Below are 21,268 nucleotides of genomic sequence, written 5' to 3' on the forward strand. Positions count from 1 at the left end.
GGCAACTGGACACCACAGGAGGCCAGGATCCATATCAGCCTCCTGGAGCTGAGGGCAGTCCGTTTCACATGCCAGGCATTCCTCCCTCTCATCTGATCCCATCACATCCAACTGCTCTCCGACAACATTGCTGTGGTAGTTTACATGAACAAGCAAGGCTCCCTCCCTCTGCTCCAAGTCCATCCACCTTTGGAATTGGTGCATCAATCATCAAGTCACACTCCAGGCCATGTACCTCCATGGGCGGAGTTTGGGGGAGAGACACTGCCTTCCCAAACTGCAGGGCCGTAACCAGAGCAGGGCAGCAGCCCAGGGCGCAAAGCAGTGGGGGAGGCACCCCTACTCTTCCTCTCCCACTTCCCACCAGGCCCCACCCCTGGGCAGGTCAGAGGCCGGAAGCCAGAACCGAGCAGTGCAGGGCACCTGCTGCTCTGGTTGGTACCATGGTGCAGGCGGCGGCAGCATTCCCCCATCTCCTTCTCCTGCTGCTGGTGCCTGAGCCTACTGCTGTTTTTCAGCTCCCAGCCCCTTTTGACTGCTCACACTGCCAGTAAGAGCCACTCAGGGGTGGGAAGGACCTGGCTCTGGGGCTGGCAGAACCCTCAAGGAGCAGTGATCACCCAGCACACACCCCCTAGCTACTCCCTCCCTGCATCTTGAGCAATTTTCAAACTTTGAGCTGAAACCCTCCCCTTTGAGTTATAATTTTTGGTTGTGTTCTCCCCCCCACCACACTCAGACAGGCTGGGTGGCCTGCTGAGGTGAGTCAGAGGGTGGAGGTGGCTCAGCCTGGCTCTGTTCCCTCTCCCCCCACAAAATGTAGAAGTCAAACTATGCCTATGCATACCTCCTGGCTGTCCAAAACTCCCTAGCAGGACTCTCCACATGAACCATGAGTGGAAACTGCACAATGCCACACCGAGGTACCTCTTCCACAGGTGGGGGGCACTCTATCCTGGGACCACTTTGTGACCCCCGAGAACTGCAAACTGCCCCACTATTGCTCTAGAGGAGTCATGGGGGCAGGCTTACAAGTAGGGTGACCATACATCCTGTTGTGGCCGGAAAAGTCCCTTTTTAAGCCCTGTCCCGGCCATCCTGACTTACTTGGCAAATGTGGGCATTTGTCCCATTTGCTCTCACCAGCTTGATCAGTGGGCAAGAGCAAATGCCCATCTTTGTCAAAAAGGTGGAGTGCGGGGCAGAGGAACATGCGGGGGGTTGGGGTGAGTGGAAATACCAGCCCCACACAGGGTGGAGGCAGGGCTTGAGGGGGGGAGGGTGCCAACGGGGGGGGGGGAAGAGTTTAAGTGACTAGTGACAACTTCACGCGGGGGAGGGGCGTGCTCAGGCAACCAGCAACAGTCTCGGATGCACAGAGGGGGCAGCTTAGGCGAGCAGCTTGAGGGGGAAGAGCTCGGACCAGTCCCACGTGGTGTCCCATTTTCCCTTTAGGAATTATGGTCACCCTACTCAATGCCCTTTTCCTCTGGACAGACATCCTATGCCATGCCTTCACCCCATCTCTATGATGAGATAACTGACTCTGTAGATATGGGGAAAGCAATGGAGATGGTATACCTTGACCTTAGCAAAGCTTTTGATATGGTCTCCCACAGTATTCTTGCCAGCAAAGTAAAGAAGTATGGATTGGATCAATGGACTATAAGGTGGATAGAAAGCTGGCTAGATTGTCAGGCTCAATGGCTCAATGTCCAGTTGGCAGCCGGTATCAAGTGGAGTGCCCCAGAGGTTGGTCCTGGGGCCAGTTTTGTTCAACATTTTTATTAATGATCCGGATGATGGGACTAATTGCACCCTCAGCAAGTTCACAGATGACACTAAGCGCGGAGGAGAGGTAGATACTCTGGAGGGTAGGGACAGGGTCCAGAGTGACCTAGATAAATTGGAGGATTGGGTAAAAGAAATCTGATGAGGTTCAACAAGAACAAGTGCCAAGTCCTGCACTTAGGAAGGAAGAATCTCATGCACTGCTAGAGGCTGGGGACCTAAGATCCCTCTAAGCTGCGTGGATGTGCAGCTGCCTACCAGAGCCACTCAGAGGATTCAGGCAGCCTGGGGTCATCGGCAGCGGGGGCCCCCCCTTCAGCGGTAATTCAGCGGCAGGGGGTCCTTCCGCTCCAGGACCCGCTGCTGAAGTGCCCCGAAGACCTGCAGCGGGGGCCCCACGCCACCGAATTACTGCCGAAGACTCTCGTGGGGGCCCCTGTGGGGTCTGGGGCAAATTGCCCCACTTGCCTCCCCCTCTGGGTGGCCCTGCTGCCTATTAAGCCATGCACAGGGGCTCACGGCTGCAGTGGGGAGAGAGGCATGGACCTGCCGCGGCGGGGAGTGCATCCCTCCCCACCAGCCCCAGCATGGACTTGCCCTGGACTTGCCGCGGCAGGGGGAGAGGAGACCTTCCCCCAGCCCAACCCAGCCCAGCCCAGGCCCACCGTCACTGAGGAGAGAAGCCACTCCCCTGCCCCAGCCCAGGGCTACCAGAGCTGCTGCTGGGGAGAGGTATCTCTCCCCTGGCCCTGAGCTGCTGCGTGAGAGAGGGCTGGGGGGAGTCCTCTCCCTCCACTTCACCCCCAAGGCAGCCTGCACTCCATACTCCTCATCCTTGGCTCCACCCCAGAGCCTGCACGCCCCCCGCACCCCAACCCTCTGCCCCAGCCCTGAGCTCCCTCCCACACCCCAAGCCCTCATTCCCAGACCCACCCCAGAGCCATCACCCCTAGCCGGATCCCTCACCCCCTGCACCCAACTCTTTGCCTCACCCCTGAGCCCCCTCCCACACCCAAACCCCTCATCCCCAGCCCCAGCCCAGAGTCCACACCCCCAGCCCTGAGCCCCCCTCCTACACTCTGAACCCCTTGGCCCCACCAGATACATTTTGTTATGTGCACTAATATGGAGGTGATGTGTCACACATCACCTCCATATTGGTGCACATAACAAAATTCATTCCACACATGGACATAAAAAGTTAGAGGGAACACTGTTGGGGACCGACTGGCTAAGCAGCAGTGCTGCAGAAAAGTTCCTGGGGATTACAGTGGACCAGAAGCTGGATATGAGTCAGCAGTGTGCCCTTGTTGCCAAGAAGGCTAATGGCATATTGGACTGCATTAGTAGGAGCATCGCCAGCAGATCAAAGGAAGTGATCATTCCCCTCTATTCGGCACTGTTGAGGTCACATCTGGAGTACTGTGTCCAGTTTTGGGCCCCCCACAACAGAAAGGATGTGGACAAATTGGAGAGAGTCCAGCAGAAGGCAACAAAATGATTAGGGGCTGGAGCACATGACTTACGAGGAGAGGCTGAGGGAACTGGGGTTATTTAGTCTGCAGAAAAGAAGAGTGAGGGGGGATTTGATTGCAGCCTTCAACTACCTGAAGGGGGACAGGGCGGGTCCAAAGAGGATGGAGCTCAGCTGTTCTCAGTGGTGGCAGATGACAGAACAAAGAGCTATAGTCTCAAGTTACAGTGGGGGAGGTCTAGGTTGGATATTAGGAAATACTATTTCACTAGGAGGATGGTGAAGCACTGGAATGGGTTACCTAGGGAGGTGGTGGAATCTCCATCCTTAGAGGTTTTTAAGGCCCAGCTTGACAAAGCCCTGGTTGGGATGATTTAGTTGGGGTTGGTCCTGCTTTGAGCAGGAGGTTGGACTAGATGACCCTCTGAGGTCTCTTCCAATCCTAATCTATAATTTCCCTCCTCCTGAAAGTCCTACACAAAATTCGCTGGGACTGAGCTACAGTAATACTTATAACCCAATTCTGGCTCCATCAGTATTTGTTCATGGCCCTCCTGTGACTCTCTGCTCACATACAGCTAAGTCTCTGCACACTCCTGGATCTCATGCAAGATTGAGGCCAATTCTGGCATCCCAATCCAGGCCCTCTTCACCTCACAGCTTGGTTTTTGGATGGGGCTTGATGATAGACAGGGCATGCTCCACTCCAGTGATACACATCCCTACACAAAGAAGGAGGCCATCCACCAGGGCCTGCTCCTGAGCAAAGTGGAAGTGCTTTACCTCACATGCCCACTGACATCAACACCCTTGGGGACAATATCCATACATGTCATCCTCAACTACCTTCTTGAACTCAAAATGTTGGGCCTGGCCCTCAGCTCCATATAGGTCCATTTGGCAGTGCTCAGTGCCTTTCTTCCTCTGGTGGACAGTGCCTCAGTATTCACATGCCCTACCACCATCTGTTTCCTGAAGGGTCTGCTCAATACCTTCTCGCCAGTCCTGAAGGCCACTCACTTGTGAGACCTTAATCTCATTTCTTCTGCCCTCACAAAGCTCCTCTTCGGGCTCTGGCAAAATGTTCTGTCTCCATGAAAGTGATCTTCTTAGTGGCCATCAGGTTGGCTAGACAGATCAGCAAACTGGCGGCCATGATGGCGGACCCACCTTACACCATCTTCCACAGAATAAGGTTTTCTTATGGCTGCACCCAAAATTCATACCTAGCGTAGTGTCATCAGAATTCCACCTAAATCAGTGCATCTACCTCCCTATCTTCTGTCCCAGATCGCACACAGACAGAGTACTACACTCCCTCAACATCCAAGGTGCACTGGAATTCTACCTCCAGTGAACCTGTGCCTTTTGGACATCACAAAGTCTCGAGCTATTGCTAATCAATGCAAGGGACAAGCCCACTCCTCACAACAAATTTCCAAATGATTCTCCAGGTGCATCCACGAATGTTACACATGAACCAACGTATCTCCACCTGATGGAGTCATGACGCACTCTAAGCGAGCACACATAGTCACAGGTCAACAGACACTGCTAGAAAAACATTCTGGCGCATGAGCACCCACGCTTAGACTCCATATAGGGACCACACATCTCTAAGAACCTCCAGTTACAGGTAAGTAACCTTTTCATGGAGGTTAGGCCCATTAGTGGTTATTAGTCAAGCTGGTCAGAGGCACAACCCCATGCTCTGGGTGTCCCTAAGCCTCTGACTGCCGGAAGCTGGAAGTGGACAACAGGGGATGGATCACTCAATAATTGCCCTGTTCTGTTCATTCCCTCTGAAGCATCTAGCATTGGCCACTGTCGGAAGACGGGGTACTGGTCTACACTATGAGTTTATCTCGAATTTAGCGGCGTTAAACTGAATTAACGCTGCACCCGTCCACACAACGAAGCCCTTTACTTCGATATAAAGGGCTCTTAATATCGATATCTGTACTCCCCGACAAGGGCAGTATCGCTGAAATCCGTATTGCCATTTCGAATTAGGTTTAGTGTGGCTGCAATTTGACAGTATTGGCCTCCGGGAGCTATCCCACAGTGCACCATTGTGACCGCTCTGGACCACAATCTGAACTCGGATGCACTGGCCAAGTAGACAGGAAAAGCCCCACGAATGTTTGAATTTCATTTCCTGTTTGCCCAGCGTGGAGAGCTGATCAGCACAGGTGACCATGCAGTCCCAGAATCAAAAAAGAGCTCCAGCATGTACCATATGGGAGATACTGAATCTGATCTCTGTATGGGAAGATGAATCTGTTCTATCAGAACTCCGTTCCAAAAGACGAAATGCTAAAACATTTTAAAAAATCTCCAAGGCTATGATGGACAGAGGCCACAACAGGGACTCAACACAGTACTGCGTGAAACTTAAGGAGCTGAGACAAGCATACCAGAAAGCCAAAGAATGAAATGGATGCTCATGGAGGGAGGGGCGACTGACGACTGTAGCTATCCCACAGTTCCTGCACTCTCCGAAACCATTTGAATTCTTGGCTGAGCTCCCAAAGCCTGAAGAGTCAAAAACATGTCGCGGGTGGTTCAGGGAAAAAAATAGTGTCTTGCCTTTTTTCAATGTCACTGTATGTCTACTGGATGCTGCTGGCAGACGCAGTGCTGCAGCGCTACACAGTAGCATCCTCTTGCCTTGCGGACGGCAGATGGTACAGTATGACTGGTATCCATCATCGTCATCCCATGGGTGCTCCTGGCTGGCCTTAGTGAGGTCGGTCGGGGGCGCCTGGGCAAAAATGGGAATGACTCCCCATGTCATTCTCTTCTTTAAGTTTTGTCTAATGGAGATTCAGTCCTGCCTGGAATATCATGACAGCTGGAGGCTTCTGCCTCAGGCTGCTCTCCCCAGTCAGCAGCACCGTGCGGTCGCGCCCACCCCTTGCTACCAGGGATCACAATCAGATACTTAGACCTCTACATTTTGCTGCAAATAAAAAAATTAAGCTACCGTTTAGAACTGTCCCCCAACATAATATCCTGGGACATTTTGTATTTTCCTAGTGTCAACCAAAGGCCCACACACAAATGGAGATTCAGTCCTGCCTGTGCTTCTATCCTAGTGCTTGTCACAGATTCCCATTTTCAGCTATAGGCTGAGTAAGTGCAGAATGGTGGTTCACTCTACTTTGCTGTAAGCCAACTGCCCTCCCCTCCCCCCTTTGATCTCTGCTTGCAGAGGCAATAAAGTCAGTGTTGTTTCTTATTCATGCATTCTTTATTACTTCAGCACACAAATGGGGGGATAACTGCCACGGTAGCCCAGGAGGGGTGGGGGAGGAGGGAAGCAACGGGTGGGGTTGTTGCAGGGGCACCCCCTAGAATGGCATGCAGCTCATCATTTCTGCAGGATGTCTGGGGCTCTGACCCAGAGCAGCCGTTTGCCTCTCTGCTTCTTTAGTAGACTTGCCTGATATTCCAGGCAGGACTGAATCTCCATTAGATAAAACTTAAAGAAGAGAATGACATGGGGAGTCATTCCCATTTTTGTCCAGGTGCCCCCAACCAACCTCATCGAGGCCAGCCAGGAGCACCCATGACAGCAGCAGACGGTCCAGTATGACTGGCAACCGTCTTTATCAACTTGCAAAGCAGCAGACAGTACAGTAGAGCTGGTAACTGTCTTTGCTAACTTGCAAAGGCAAGGGGATGCTGCTGCGTAGCGCTGCAGTACCGCATCTGTTAGCAGCATCCAGTAGACATACGGTGACAGTGAAAAAAGGCTGAACGGGCTCCATGGTTGCCATGCTATGGCATCTGCCCGGGCAATCCAGGGAAAAGGGCGCGAAATGATTGTCTGCCATTGCTTTCACGGAGGGAAGATTGACTGACAACATTTACCCATAACCACCCGTGACAAATTTTTGGCCCCATCAGGCATTGGGATCTCAACCCAGAATTTCAATGGGCGGGGGAGACTGCGGGAATGATGGGATAGCTATGGGATAGCTACCCACGGTGCTACGCTCCAGAAGTTGATGCTAGCCTCGGTACATGGACGCACACCGCCGAATTAATGTGCTTAATGTGGCCGCGTGCCCTCGACTTTATACAATCTGTTTCCAAAAATCGGTTTCTGTAGAATCGGAATAATCCCGTAGTGTAGACATACCCTTAGTGTGGCTGTTCTTATGTTCTTAAAACAATATAACAACCAGCTGTCAAGCACAACAAAACCAAAGAGGGATTTGGTGCCCCTGAATGCTAGTACACAGGGCAGTTGCTCTGATCACCTGCCCCTAAGGATGACCCTGGCTGCTACAGCTTGAGCTAAAAAGCCAAGACTCTAGAGCTGGGGTTGTAATAGACTCACCTGCTCTGTTGGTTGGGCTCAGAGGGGCGCCTCTGTCACACTAGTGGCTTGCACTGACTCGTTTATCACTGTAATTGGCTCTGGAAATAGTAGCCATGCCATTTTACCCTACAAAGGAGGATCCCAGATGGAAGAGGCCATGATACCTTTTACTCACACAATGCTTTATGGTTGTATAAGTCACTGCCCAGTGGCACCCTCTGTCAGTTTGGTTTGGATTACAGTGCAGTCCCCAGCCCTCTGCTCCAGTGGGACTGGGTTTATACCTTTATTTTGTAAATGGCTATTTATGTTTAGGAAGGCAAACAGACCTAAGCAGAGGAATGGTGATGTGTGGGTCAGGGAGCCCTCATGGTCACTAGTTTGAATACAAGGTCATGGGGACTGAAATTTGTTGAAAATGGGTGTCAGAGCAGTTCCCACGGGGTCTGGGTCTACATCACAAACCCACCACTGACCCCCTTTTTGGCAGGCTCCATGCAGTGGCCAAAGAATGAATGGGCCACGGAGACTGAGCTGTCCTATCACCTTGAGGGATGGTTCCTTCAGAGCAAAGCTGAGGCAGTGTGGAAATGCTGCATTGCTGTTCCTGGGCTGTACATGTGGCATGTGCACTTCAGTTTCTTGGCCTTGCAGAACACAGGAGCAGCCTCTGTGAAAGACTCTGCTCTGGCAGCTCCGAGTGCTGTGAATGCAACTTCTGCCTGTCTTGCCCAATGAGAGAGATGGGAGGCCTGTCTTCTGGAGTGCTTCCCCCTCAATCTCTGCTAAGAGCCCACCCAGGCTGGCCGAAGCCCCCATAGCCACGCCTCCCCTCCACAGACCCAAGCTGCCCTGTGGAAAAATTTTAAAGTTCTTCTCTTCTTCTCTCTTCTGGAAAAAGAACCTCAGCTTTTTATATGCTCCATGTAGGTTCCTGGATGGCTGAGGAGGTAGTATGTGTTACTCAGCTTCCTGGGTTCATCAGTATTCTCTCTGGAGTCCAGGGAGATTACTGATGAACCCAGAAAGCTGAATAGCACATATCATCCCCTCAGCTGCCTGGAGCATAATAAACCTGCATGGAACATAATAAAAAGCAAACATTTCCCCCCGCCAAACCACAACAGGCACCCCGTGGCAACAGCTGCACTAGGAGAGGCTATGCCTTCCCTGACTTATTATACCTGCTGCCCATGGAAGACAGGGTCAAATTCAAACAAAGCAAAGCTTCTCACAAGGAAAATGTGGTGCTCATGATCCCATCCTGTTGCTTCCTTCACAAGGTCAGTGGCTCTTTCTAAGGAAGCCGTTAAGTAGCATTTAATGTTTTCTTTAAATAACAGTGAATTGCACCAATTAGCTAGATCTTCCTTTAACAACAGTGCCTCCCCTTACAAAACCAGACAGAAGCAGTCCCCCATCTGCTGCCTCCCAATCATCTCAGGTACAGGGTCCAAATAGACAGTGCTCTTGCACATAGGTGCAAGGCACATTACAGACGTATAGTTTGGCTCATACCTGTTTTCCTTGTCTGGGGCATAGGCTGGTATGTGAACTGCCACAGAATTACAATGTTTCTTATTATTGTAAAAGTGGGCATAATGGCAACACAGAAAATGTTGCTTTCACGTTTTTTTCCTCTCCACTTAGGAATTCTTGTCCTTATATATTCCTTTTCCTTGGATATGGCAAGATGTTTTTCATCAGTTCCTCCAAAAGAGGGATCCTGCACTGTAATGCACCATTACCAACGTATAGCTCCTTTACTTATTTATTTTTGAGGTGGGGAGAAGGGAAGTGAAAAATCATGAAAGGTCTCAGATTCATAGACTTTAAGGCCAGAAGGAACCACCATGATCATCGAGTCTGCTCTCCTGCACATCGCAGGCCTCCAGCTGAGTTACTGAAGTCCTGAAATCTTGATTTAAAGATTTCAAGTTACAGAGACTCCATCATTTACTCTAGTTCAAACCAGCAAGTGACCCATGCCCCACACTACAGAGGAAGGTGAAACCCCCCCAACTATGGTGATCAGTTAGACCCTGAGCATGTGTGCAAGTAGTACCGGCTTTACCATGGTGCCAATGGTGCCATGGCGTCGGGCTCAGGCTCCAAAGGGGTCCTGGCCCAGCCCGCTTTTCTCCGCCCCCTGCCCATCACTCTCTCCTGTGGGGGCAGAAGCTTGGTCTTGCCGACTCCTAGGGCTCCTACTGCAGGGCAGGCTCCGCTGGCAGCCAAACTCCCCCCTCCCCCTTCTCTTCCCCCGAGTGTGCTGCATTCCCACCCCTCCCCCTCCAGAGCCTTCCCCGATGCCAGACAGCTGTTTGCCAGCACGAAGGACAGGGAGGAGCGGGGCTGCAGCGCGCTCACCGCTCGGGGAAGCAGGCAGAGAAGAGGCGGGGGCGGGGCTTTAGGGAAGGGGGTGGAATCAGGGCATACCCCCTCCAGCCTCCTGCCATTAGCTGCTCAGGGCAGGGGGCTGGGAGCACCCCCACAACTCCAGCTCTGACTCCACCCCCCCTACATCCCCACCCTGAGCACCAAACGGGAGCTCCTGCACCTCCCCCCCACATTCCCACATGCACCCTTTGCACCAAATGGGAGCTGCCCCAGGTAAGCGCTCCACACTCCAACCTCCTGCCCCAACCCTGAGCCCCCTCCCTCACCCTAACTCCTGGCCAGACCCTGCACCCCAACCCCCAACCTGCTCCTGGACCCTAACTCCCTCCCAGACACTGCACTCCCAGCCCTGTCCCCTCTTCTGCACCCTAAGTCCTGGCCAGACCCAGAACCCCAATGTTTTTTTTACATTTTTGTTTATAAAGGTGACAGCTAGTGGTGTTCTGTTATTTTCGTTGTTGGCCTGTCTTGTAGGAGTTGACTTCTGGGTACTCGTCTGGCTCTGTCACACCACATGATCCATTGCGTACAGCCAAGCTCTAAGATACAACCGCATTTGCTCCAATCCCTCGGACAGAGACAAGCACCTACAAGATCTCTATCAAGCATTCTTAAAACTACAGTACCCACCTGCTGAAGTGAAAAAACAGATTGACAGAGCCAAACAAGTACTCAAAAGTCAAATCCTACAAGACAGACCCAACAAAGAAAATAACAGAATACCACTAGCTGTCACCTTCAGCCCCCAACTAAAACCTCTCCAACGCATCATCAAAGATCTACAACCTATCCTGAAAGATGATCCCTCACTCTCACAGATCTTGGGGGACAGACCTATCCTCGCTTACAGACAACCCCCCAACCTGAAGCAAATACTCACCAGCAACCACACATCACTGAACAAAAACACTAACCCAGGAACCTATCCTTGCAAAAAAGCCCCATGCCAACTCTGTTCACATATCTATTCAAGTGACATCATCATAGGACCTAATCACATCAGCCACACCATCAGGGGCTCATTCACCTGCACATCTACTAATGTGATATATGCCATCATGTGTCAGCAATGCCCCTCTGCCATGTACATTGGCCAAACCGGAGAGACTCTGCGCAAAAGAATTAATGGACACAAGTCTGACATCAGGAATCATAACACTCAAAAACCAGTAGGAGAACACTTTAACCTGTCTGGTCATTCAGTGGCAATTTTGCAACAGAGAAGCTTCAAAAACAGACTCCAGTGAGAAACTGCTGAGCTGGAAATGATATGCAAACTAAATACAATCAACTTAGGTTTAAATAGGGACTGGGAATGGCTGAGCCATTACAAACATTGAATCTATCTCCCCTTGGAAGTATTCTCACACTTCTTATCAAACTGTCTGTACTGGGCTATCTTGATTATCACTTCAAAAGGTTTTTTTTTCCTCACTTAATTGGCCTCTCAGAGTTGGTAAGACAACTCACACCTTTTCATGCTTTCTGTATGTGTATATATATCTCCTCAATATATGTTCCATTCCATGCAGCCAAAGAAGTGGGCTGTAGCCCACGAAAGCTTATGCTCAAATAAATTTGTTAGTCTCTAAGGTGCCACAAGTAGTCCTGTTCTTTTTGTGGATACAGACTAATATAGCTGCTACTCTGAAACCTGTCAAAAATGTATAGTGTATACTTTCTAAAAATGAAACCTACACCTATCTCTGAGTTGTAAAGAATACCTATTAACGTTGTAACAACCAACAAGAATGCACTTTTATGTACAAAACCATGATTAAATTGAATCTTCCTGACTAGTGATTTAAATCATGATTTAAATCAAATCCATCCTGCCCGCTGTGCTCTTGCCCCTGGCCCCTTCATTCCCCAGGGGGACCCACAAATATGTTTGGCGCCAGGCCCACAAAAAGTTAATCCAGCCCTGTGTGGAAGACCCATCTCCTGGACACTTGGGAAAGAATTCTCTATAGTAACTTAGCGCCCTCCTCATCTAGTGTCTGGTCTCCAGCTACTAGAACAGGGGTGGCTCTAGCTTTTTTGCCACCCCAAGCATGGCAGTCAGGCAGCCTTTGAGGGCTTGCCTGTGGGAGGTCCCCAGTCCCGCGGATTCGGCGGCTTGCCTGTGGGAGGTCCACCAGTCCTGCGGCTTTGGTGTACCCACCGCCGAATCAGCGGGACTGGCAGACCTCCCGCAGGCAAGCCGCCGAAGGCTGCCTGACTGCTGCCCTCGTAGGGACCAGCAGGACGCCCCCCACAGCTTGTCGCCACAGGTACGCGCTTGGAGCACTGGTGCCTGGAGCCGCCACTGCACTGGAGATATTTGCTAACAGCAGTTGCAGCTGGGCCTATGCCATTGCAGGCAACCTCATCAACCATACTCTTCATAAACTTGTCAAGCTCAGTCTTCAAACAAATTCATATTTTTGCCTCCACTACTCTTGCAAAACTGTTCCAGAACTTTACCGCTAATGGTTAGAAACCTCCTAATTTCAAGCCTAAACTTGTTGATGACCAGTTTATATCCTTTTGTTCTTGTGCCAGCATTGACCCTTACCTTAAATAAATCTTCTCCCTCCCTAGTGTTTGTCCCTCTGATGTATTTATAGAGAGCAAACATATCTTCTTTCAGCCTTGTTTTGTTAGGCTAAACAAGCCAAGCTCCTTAAGTCTCTTTTCGTAAGATAGGTTCTCCATTCCTCTGATCATCCTAGTAGCCCTTCTCTGCACCTGTTCCAGTTTGAATTCATCTTTCTTAAACGTGGGAGACCAAAATTGAGCACAATATGCTGGATGAGACCTTGTACAATGATAACAACACTTCTCTATCTCTACTGGAAATACCTTGCCTGATGCATCCTAGGATTGCATTAGCCTTTTTCATGGCCACATCATATTAGCAGCTCATAGTCATCCTCTGTCTCCTCCTCTTCTGCTTCCAACTGATAAGTCCCCAGCTTATAGCAAAAACTCTTGTTGCTAGTCCCCTAGTGCATGATCTTGCACTTTGCACTATTAAATTTCATCCCATTTGTATAACATCATTTTTCAAGGTCATCTAAATCTCCTTGGAGGATATTCTGGTCCTCCATATTGGTTATACCTCCAACTTCATATCATCCACACATTTTATTCACTCTGTGTAGCTCAAAAGCTTGCCTCTTTCACAAACAGAAGTTGGTCCAACAAGAGATGTTACTTCACCCACGTTATTTCATTAATGAAAATGTTACATAAGACTGGTCCCAAGACCAATTCTTCAGGAATTCCACTAGTAACCTCCCTCCAGGCTGACAGTTCACCTTTAAGCATGACCCACTGTAGTCTCCTTTTTAACCAGTTCCTTACCCACCTTTTGATTCTCATATTGATCCCCCTCTTTTCCAGTTTAATAATTTCCCATGTGGAACTGTATCAAATGCTTTAGAGAAATCCAGGAAGATTAAATCTACTGCATTTTTTCCCCCCTTGCCACTCTCACAGCATTTTATGCTTCACCACCACTTTAGGAGGCCTGGGAGGGTTATAGCAGCATTATGATGCATCCACATGGCCCTTACACCAGTTTATCCCAGGCTGAAATAGAGTAAAGGCAATTCAAAAGCAGTTTAATTGTTTTGATAAAGCAATAGAAGGCAACCTGTGCCACTGTGCATGTGCAGAATTCATGTCCCCAGCAGATTTCTTTGCTTCCCCACAAAAAAATGAATTCTGACGGGGAAGCAAAAGGAAGCTGCAAGAACGGTCATGTGCCCCTCCCCAGAAGTGTGAATGCATCATTTCAGTTGCCCGGAGCAGTCAGCAGAGAGGTAAATCGCTGCTGATGGCTCCTACCCTACGCTGGGCTCAGCTGCTAATCCTAGCTGGGCTGGGGGAGGATGAGACTTCCTCTTCCTCTGCAAGGAATGGCCATGGCCGAGGCTGGGACAGACCCAACCCCAGAAACCTGCTCCAGCTGCAGGAAGCTCTGAATGCCTCCCCCTGCTTCCTGCCCCCATTGCTCCTCAGCTGTGGGGCAAAGGAGTCACTGTACAGGGAGCTGCTGCCCCTTCCACCCAGCCCTTGTGCATCCAGACCCCTAGAATCCCAGCTGAGCCCCCCACACCCAAACCCCTACCCCACCGAGCCTCATCCCCCCGCATCCAGACCCGTCAAGCCCCTCCTCCCTGCATCCAGACCTCCCACTCTTGCACCCCTCAGAGCCCCACACACTCAAATCCCAACCCTGATGATCCCCACTCTCACTCCACACCTGGATCACGCTGATGAGCCTCCTGCAACTGGACTGCCACCCTCCTAAGCTCTAACCAGCTGCACCTAGACCCCCACTCCACCAAGCCTCATTTCTTCAGCACTCAGACTGCCCCCTGCTGAGCCCCCAGCACCCCTGATAGGCCCCATCTCCCCACACTCAGACCCCCTCAGCTGAGTCCTAACCTCCTTCGCCTGAACCCTCCTGCTCAGTCCCATTGCCACTGCACCCAGAACCCCCCAACAAGCCTCTGTGCATCCAGATCACCCCTGCATCTGGACCCTCCACAAAGCTGCTGTACCCATATATTCCCACACAGAACCCTCTCACCCCACACCCAGATCCCCGCATACTAATCCCCTCCACACTTGGATCCTGCCAGGCTAAGCCTGCCTGCTCATGCCTGGATTGGGGTCAGGGCTGGAGGTGTGTGCAAGACTCCGTCCCTCTTGCTTTCTAGCTTGGTGCACCTGGTGCAGAGGAGCAGGTTGCTGGGTGTTTCTGGGGCAGGCCCAACCCTTGCACTGTGTCAGGGTCAGATGCAGCATCACCACTGTATCCATGTCCTGGGAGGACACGGGTGATTACCCACCTCTGTGCAGCCAGTGGCATGTGCTCCGCACTCCCACGTGGAAGTCTCCACATTTATTGAGAAATAAAATATGCACAATTTTGCAGAATTTTAAAATATTGTATGCAGCATTTTTATTTTTTTTGGTGCAGAATTCCCTCAGGAATACAATCAGTGCAAGCACCCAAAGCCGTGCCTGCTGGCCCAAAGACAGTTATAGCTAGGGTGACCAGATGTCCCAATTTTATAGGGACAGTCCTGATATTTGGGGCTTTGTCTTATATAGGCACCTATTACCCTCCACCTCCTGTCCCGATTTTTCACATTTGCTGTCTGGTCACCCTAGTTATAGCACTGTGACTTTCCTTTCTAGACAAGTCCCAGAAGTTCACTTCTGGGAACTGAGTCCAGCACTCTCAATTCCCACTGCTGGGCTCCAATCACTAGTCGAGGCTGCCCAGCCAAATCACCTGACAAACCTCTTGATTAAGCTGTGTCTCAACTAGATTTTACTAAATACAAAAATAGTACAAACCTCTCAGACAAAAGGAAAGATGCAGAACGTCCCCTCCCACATAACCCCGCAGCTAAGCCCACGTGCCCCAAGCATCACCAAGAACAAGACAGAGCAGGTGCCCTGCACTGCCTCCTGAGAGAGGCTAGATATGGATATGGAGAGGTAGCTCTCAAACTAACCCAATCCCAATAGACCCACCCACTGCTGGCCCTGTCCCCAGGAGCAGTGCCAGGGTTTCTGGCACCCTAGGCAGGGGTCCTTCCGCGCTCCCAGTCGGCGGCAATTTGGTGGCGGGGTGGTCCTTCTGCACTCCCAGTCTTCGGGGCACTTCAGCGGCAGGTCCCGGAGCGAGTGAAGGACCCGCCACAGAATTGCCGCAGAAGACCTGGAGCGCGGAAGGACCCCCCGCTGCCAAATTGCCGCCGAAGGCTGCAAAATGCCGCCCTCCCAAATCCTGGCGCCCTAGGCGACAGCCTAGGTCACCTAAATGGAAGTGCCAGCCCTGCCTGTCCCTGGCATCACCCATCACATGTAACCTACCCGTATCGCACAGCCCCATGCCTTGACCCCATGCCACAGCTCTGCCCCCCTTTGACCTCATTCCACTTCTAGCCATATCGCTAGGGTGACCGTATGTCCCATTTTGGCCGAGACAGTCCCTTCTTTAACCCCTGTCCCGGCAGTCCCGACGTTATTGGCAAAAATGGGCATTTGTCCTGTTTGCCAACTTGATCAGTGGGCAAGAGCAACTGGGACAAATGCTCACTTCTGTCAAAAGAGTGGGGCGTGGAGGACCGTGGGGGTGCGGGTGAGCAGGACCCCAGCCCCACATGAGAGGCAGGGGAGGGCTAAGCCGAGCGGTTGGGCCAGCCCCAGAACGGGGTGGGGGCAGCTTCAGGCCAGCCCCACGTGGGGGCTGGGGCAAGCTCCGCACTGTGTGTCGTTTTCCCTTTGGGAACTATGGTCACCCGACGTATAGCGCCCGCCCCTCCCCCCCGCTTTTCTGTCACCACTCAGTCCCGCTTCTGGAGCAATCCCCGCCCCCGACTCTCTGCCCCTCCCCCGCCCTGCAGCGCTGCCCGCGGCGCCACCTCCCCACCTCCCGCGACGAACCTTCGCCCCGCCCGCGCCCCGATGCGCGCGCCGAGGCGGTACTAATGCGCCTGCGCAGTCATGGCGGCGCCCTGCGTGGAGATGGAGCCGGCAGCGGCTCCTCGCAGTCCAGGCGCGGGGGATCTGGTTTGTGCGCGCGGCCGCAACCGTAAGGCCGTGCTCTGCCAGCGCTGCGGCTCGCGCGTGCTGCTGCCCGGCGCCGCTACCTTGGCGCGCAGAGAGGTACGGCCCGGCCCGGCCCGGCCGCGGTTACTTTCTACCTTCCCCCTCCCCCCGCCGGGACGGGCTCCATCCTCCCCGTCACCAGGGCGTCTGGCTCCTCGCCGCTCCGCCCACCGCCCCTTCCGCGGGGCCCTGACCGATCACCTGGTACCCGCAGTGATTCCTGATCAGCTCCAGTCCCCAGCCCCACGCCCTCTTCCTGCTTCACTGTCCTGCTTCAGATCCTTCACTACCCTTCAGATCCTGCTCACAACTCTCCTTGGTCACCAGGGAGGCTGCTGGTGTCCTGAGACCCCCGCTGAACATACTGTGGGATTGGCTCCATGTTTCCTCGTGCTGCTCCTAACCCTGTGGTGGCTTTTTTCTTATATCACTGTGTGTGTCTGCAGCATGTCTCTTAGTCTGTGCCTACTTGTGAGGCAGGACTATCTCTTGTCCTTTGTGTCTGTTCTGCAGCTCTGAGTGCATTGGAGCTGAGCCTGTAGAGGTGATAGCTGATGTTTGTAAATGGCTCATGTTTTGTTCCTTGATAGCTTTTCCTTCCCTCCATGAAGAAGAAGACAGCCCTGCTTGCCAGCAACTCTCCGGATGGGGACGTGCTCCAGGATCACTGGCTCGTAGATGACATGTTTTCCTTTGAGAATATTGGGTTCACCAAGGACGTTGGGAATGTAAAGTTCCTCATATGCGCAGACTGTGAGATCGGGCCTATTGGCTGGCATTGCCTAGATGATAAGAAGAGCTTCTATATAGCCCTGGACCGTGTTTCTCATGAGTAGCATCCTGAGTGGAGCTGGGACGCTCTGCGAGGCCATCCCAGCTGGTGGCCAGGATTCCTCAGTGCAGCCATTCCACAGCTCTTAACATGTGCCAACATGAAGCCAGAGGCACCGGCTCATGAACTTGAACATGTCATGGATTCATCTGAACACCTTATTTAAAGCAATGGGCAATTATTGTCACATTCCATGCATTATGGCTTCCTCTGGTCCTTCCTCCCACTGTAACACGGGGATGGTGATTCCACAGTCTCCCATTTCTGATGTTTAGTCCTAACTCATGGTTCCTGAAGTGTAAAATGTGAGCATAACTCTTCCCACCAGACGTCTTTCCCACAGAAACTCACAGTTTGTTTTTTTTAATTTAAATTTTGACTGGAATATGGAACTTTGTGATGTATTTCAATGAAAAAGCTTTCTCCAAAAGGGAGGAACAAACTAGAAACTGCACCTTTGAGAGGACAGCAAGGTAGATAGAACTTTGCCCATTTTCTCAGGCATTTTATTCAGTTTTAGTGGTTTCTCACTATGATTTGGCCTACAGGATTTGCCCTTCATGCCACATGTAAAAGTTTACAGCCTGGGCAGCTTTCTCCCTCCTTTTAAAATATTACTTTCCTGCTTGTATTTACAGTTTAAATTGTTCATGGCCTGGCAATGAAAGATGGCCTGGGCTGGTGCTGCTGTGGAGGTTTCATTTTGCAGGAAGTATAAGAGTGTTTCCTGTGTAAGATAAATCCATAGTCAAATTGCAAAAAGTAAATGTACTTGAACTGCTATAATCAATATTCATGTTCAATTAAATTTATTCCATGTTTCTCAGTGTGATGTTTGTATTGTCTTTTGTCTGTAGAGACCCTAATGAGGGAGGACAGTAAAGTATACATTTTTGAAAGTTTATATTGCTTGCTGTAGACTTACTGGTCACGCTGCAAGTACATTTGATTAAGACTTGTGTGAGAAGTTTATTAAGTTCTTTCCGAAATGTGATTGTGAAACTTGCTTAAAATTAGAACATGCTGCCTTAATACAAAAGTCAAGTTCTTAACATACTGTACAGGAAAAAAAAAATTGGAAACTGAGTGTCAGCAAATATGGTCCTCGATATGGACTAGATAATTACAGAAGTTAGCTTTTGCTAAAAATGCATAATGAAGAATCATTGTCTCATTAAAACTTCATTATCTTGATGCATGTGAAAGCATTGGACTCTGTGAGTTAAAAGAAAAATAAAACAATGACATATCTGAATAAAGAAATGGTCAGCAAGGGGCTGCTGACAAAGCAGCTGCTTTGTCCTGGGTTTTGGGAGTGTAGGATAAGATTTCAGAGAGAGAACACTGCTACATGGACTTGTGCATTTATTTCTGTGGTAAACTTCATGAACTTTCTAAATCAAAGGAAAACCAAATCATTCTTCAAGTGCCCAGCTGACTCAGTGACTCAGCAGGATTAAGGAGTTGAAACTATAGCATTTCCAGGTTGCTGTGTCATTCAGGTTAAACTAGGAAAGGTGTGTGCTATTTGAAGTCATTGATTGAACTGTGAGCTTGGTGCCCCAAATTTAGCTTCAGGTTTGCAGAGCAGCGTAAGGGGTTTTAGACACATCCTTTAACTTTAAGAAAATATCTGCTTACATGCTCTGGACAGTTTTGAAAAGCTCAAACTCATTACAAGTTTGGATGATAAAGATAAATGTATACATGTAATATATTTAGATGTTTGCAATGCATTTGACTTGGTACTGCATGGCATGCTGATTAAAAAATTAGCAATATTCAATATTAATAAAGAATACATTACATTAATTAAGAACTGACTAACTCACAGATCTCCAAAAGTAGTCAATGGAAAATAATCAAATCAGGGTGTTTCTAAAGGTGTTCTACAGGACTCAGTACTTGTCCTGATGCTCTTCAGTATTTTTATCAGGGAGGTAACAAAATAAATATAAAATCATTGCTGATAAAACTTGAATAACACAAAGATTGGTATAATGGTAAATGGGGATAAGGCAGCCATACAGAGAGTCATGTTGCATTTTATCCTATTTTCCACCATGTCTTTCAAAAGTTGTTCTAAAGTCTTGTACTGGGGGTCACACTAATAGGTCTGTAGTTTCCTTGATTACTTTCTTCAGTATAGGTCCTATGTTTGCTATTCTTCAGTCACATGGTACTACCCCACAATTGGATAATTTATTACATAAGAACCGCCACCCTGGATCAGACCAATGGTCCATGTAGCCTGTCTTCTGATAGCAGCTGGTGCCAGCAGCTTCAGAGCAAATGAACAGAACAGGGCAATTGTCAAGTGAGCCATCTGCTGTCCTCCAGGGATTACAAATACCTGCTATTGGATTTGCACTTTCATGTTCCAGTTCTTTCAGTGTTTTGGAGTGGAGACTAGGTGAGCCCCTTGATATGCACACATCAAACTCTGTGAGCCTTGTTTCTATCGCAGATGTGTCCATTTTCATTTCTCTACACTCATTTCCATCAGCTGTCCTGCCTTTGCCTCTGTCAGCTATGTTATCTTTTTTATTGAAGACTGAGACAATGTATTCATTTAGTTTAGGGGCCATACCTAGGTTTCCCTTACTCTCTACCCCAGGGATGGCCAACCTGTGGCTCCGGAGCCACATCTGGCTCTTCAGAAGTTAATATGCAGCTCCTTGTATAGGCACCAACTCTGGGGCTGGAGCTACAGGGGCCAACTTTCCAATGTGCTCTGTCAAAGGCCCTGCCCCTACTCCACCCCTTCCTGCCCCCTCCCCTGAGCTTGCCGTGTCCTCGCTCCTTCCCCCGCTCCAGCCTCCTGCATGCCATGAAACAGCTGATCAGGAGGTTTGGGGAGGGAGGAGGAGGCGCTGATTGGTGGGGCTGTCGGTGGGCAGGAGGCACTGGGAGTGGTTGGGGGGGAGCTGATGGGGGGTTGCTGACGTATTACTGTGGTTCTTTGGCAATGTACATTGGTAAATTCTGGCTTCTCAGTCTCAGGTTGGCCACCCCTGCTGTACCCCATCCTCTGCTGAGCAGCCCCATTTCTTTAATTCATATCATGAAGTGATTAGAGATCAAATCAAGTCCAGGAAGCTAGTTACACCGCTCCCTCCCCTTTGAACAATGTTGTAATGGGTTGCGCACTTTAAGATGCCACTCTGATATCCTGAGATATCACTGAGCTCACCTGTTCTGCCAGCCTGGGCCCCCTTTTTACCTGTCTTGTTGAGCCAGGCTATTAAGCCTCCTCCAGCACACACACAGGCAGGGCCACATCCAACTGCAGAACGACACAAACACTGAAATCAGCTCTGGGAAAACAGCTTAAGGACTTGCCCCAGCACTCAGGTGTCCACCTCCCTTGGAGTGCAGACTCAAAGTTATATTATGAAATCCATCTCCTCCCTCAATGTGAAGGAAGGTATGTACAGCCTCTTACCTGCCCCCCCAATTATGAATTGCAGCAATGGAGTTATTATAAACAAGAAATAAATGTATTAACTACAAAAGGTTAAAGAGACAGCAAACAGAACAAAGCAGATTACTATGCAAATAACACAAAACATGCAAACTAAGCTTGTTTCACTAAAGAAATTGGTTACAAATAGGTTTCAGAGTAGCAGCCGTGTCTGTATCCACAAAAAGAACAGGAGTACTTGTGGCACCTTAGAGACTAACAAATTTATTTGAGCACAAGCTTTCGTGGGCTACAGCCCACTTCATCGGATGCATGCAGTGGAAGGAAGGAGAGAGGACTGGAGCTTGGAGGTGTGTTGTGAGATTTGAAAGACTAGAGAACCAAAGTAAGGAAGACCCT

At 50.2% G+C, this 21,268-nt stretch overlaps 2 protein-coding genes across 2 annotated transcripts in view; both read left to right on the top strand.

Moving 5' to 3' along the window:
- Positions 1 to 21,268, top strand: part of KLHL12 (kelch like family member 12) — a 230,533-nt gene that overhangs the window by 99,051 nt on the left and 110,214 nt on the right. The window lies entirely within an intron of this gene.
- Positions 16,509 to 18,639, top strand: RABIF (RAB interacting factor). Its single transcript, XM_050956500.1, has 2 exons — positions 16,509 to 16,670; positions 17,204 to 18,639. Exons 1-2 carry the CDS (start codon positions 16,509 to 16,511, stop codon positions 17,447 to 17,449), a joined length of 408 nt encoding a protein of 135 aa, XP_050812457.1. The 3' UTR covers positions 17,450 to 18,639.

This window comes from Gopherus flavomarginatus, chromosome 5 (genome assembly GCF_025201925.1).
Source record: "Gopherus flavomarginatus isolate rGopFla2 chromosome 5, rGopFla2.mat.asm, whole genome shotgun sequence".
Classification (NCBI taxonomy): Eukaryota; Metazoa; Chordata; order Testudines; family Testudinidae; genus Gopherus; species Gopherus flavomarginatus.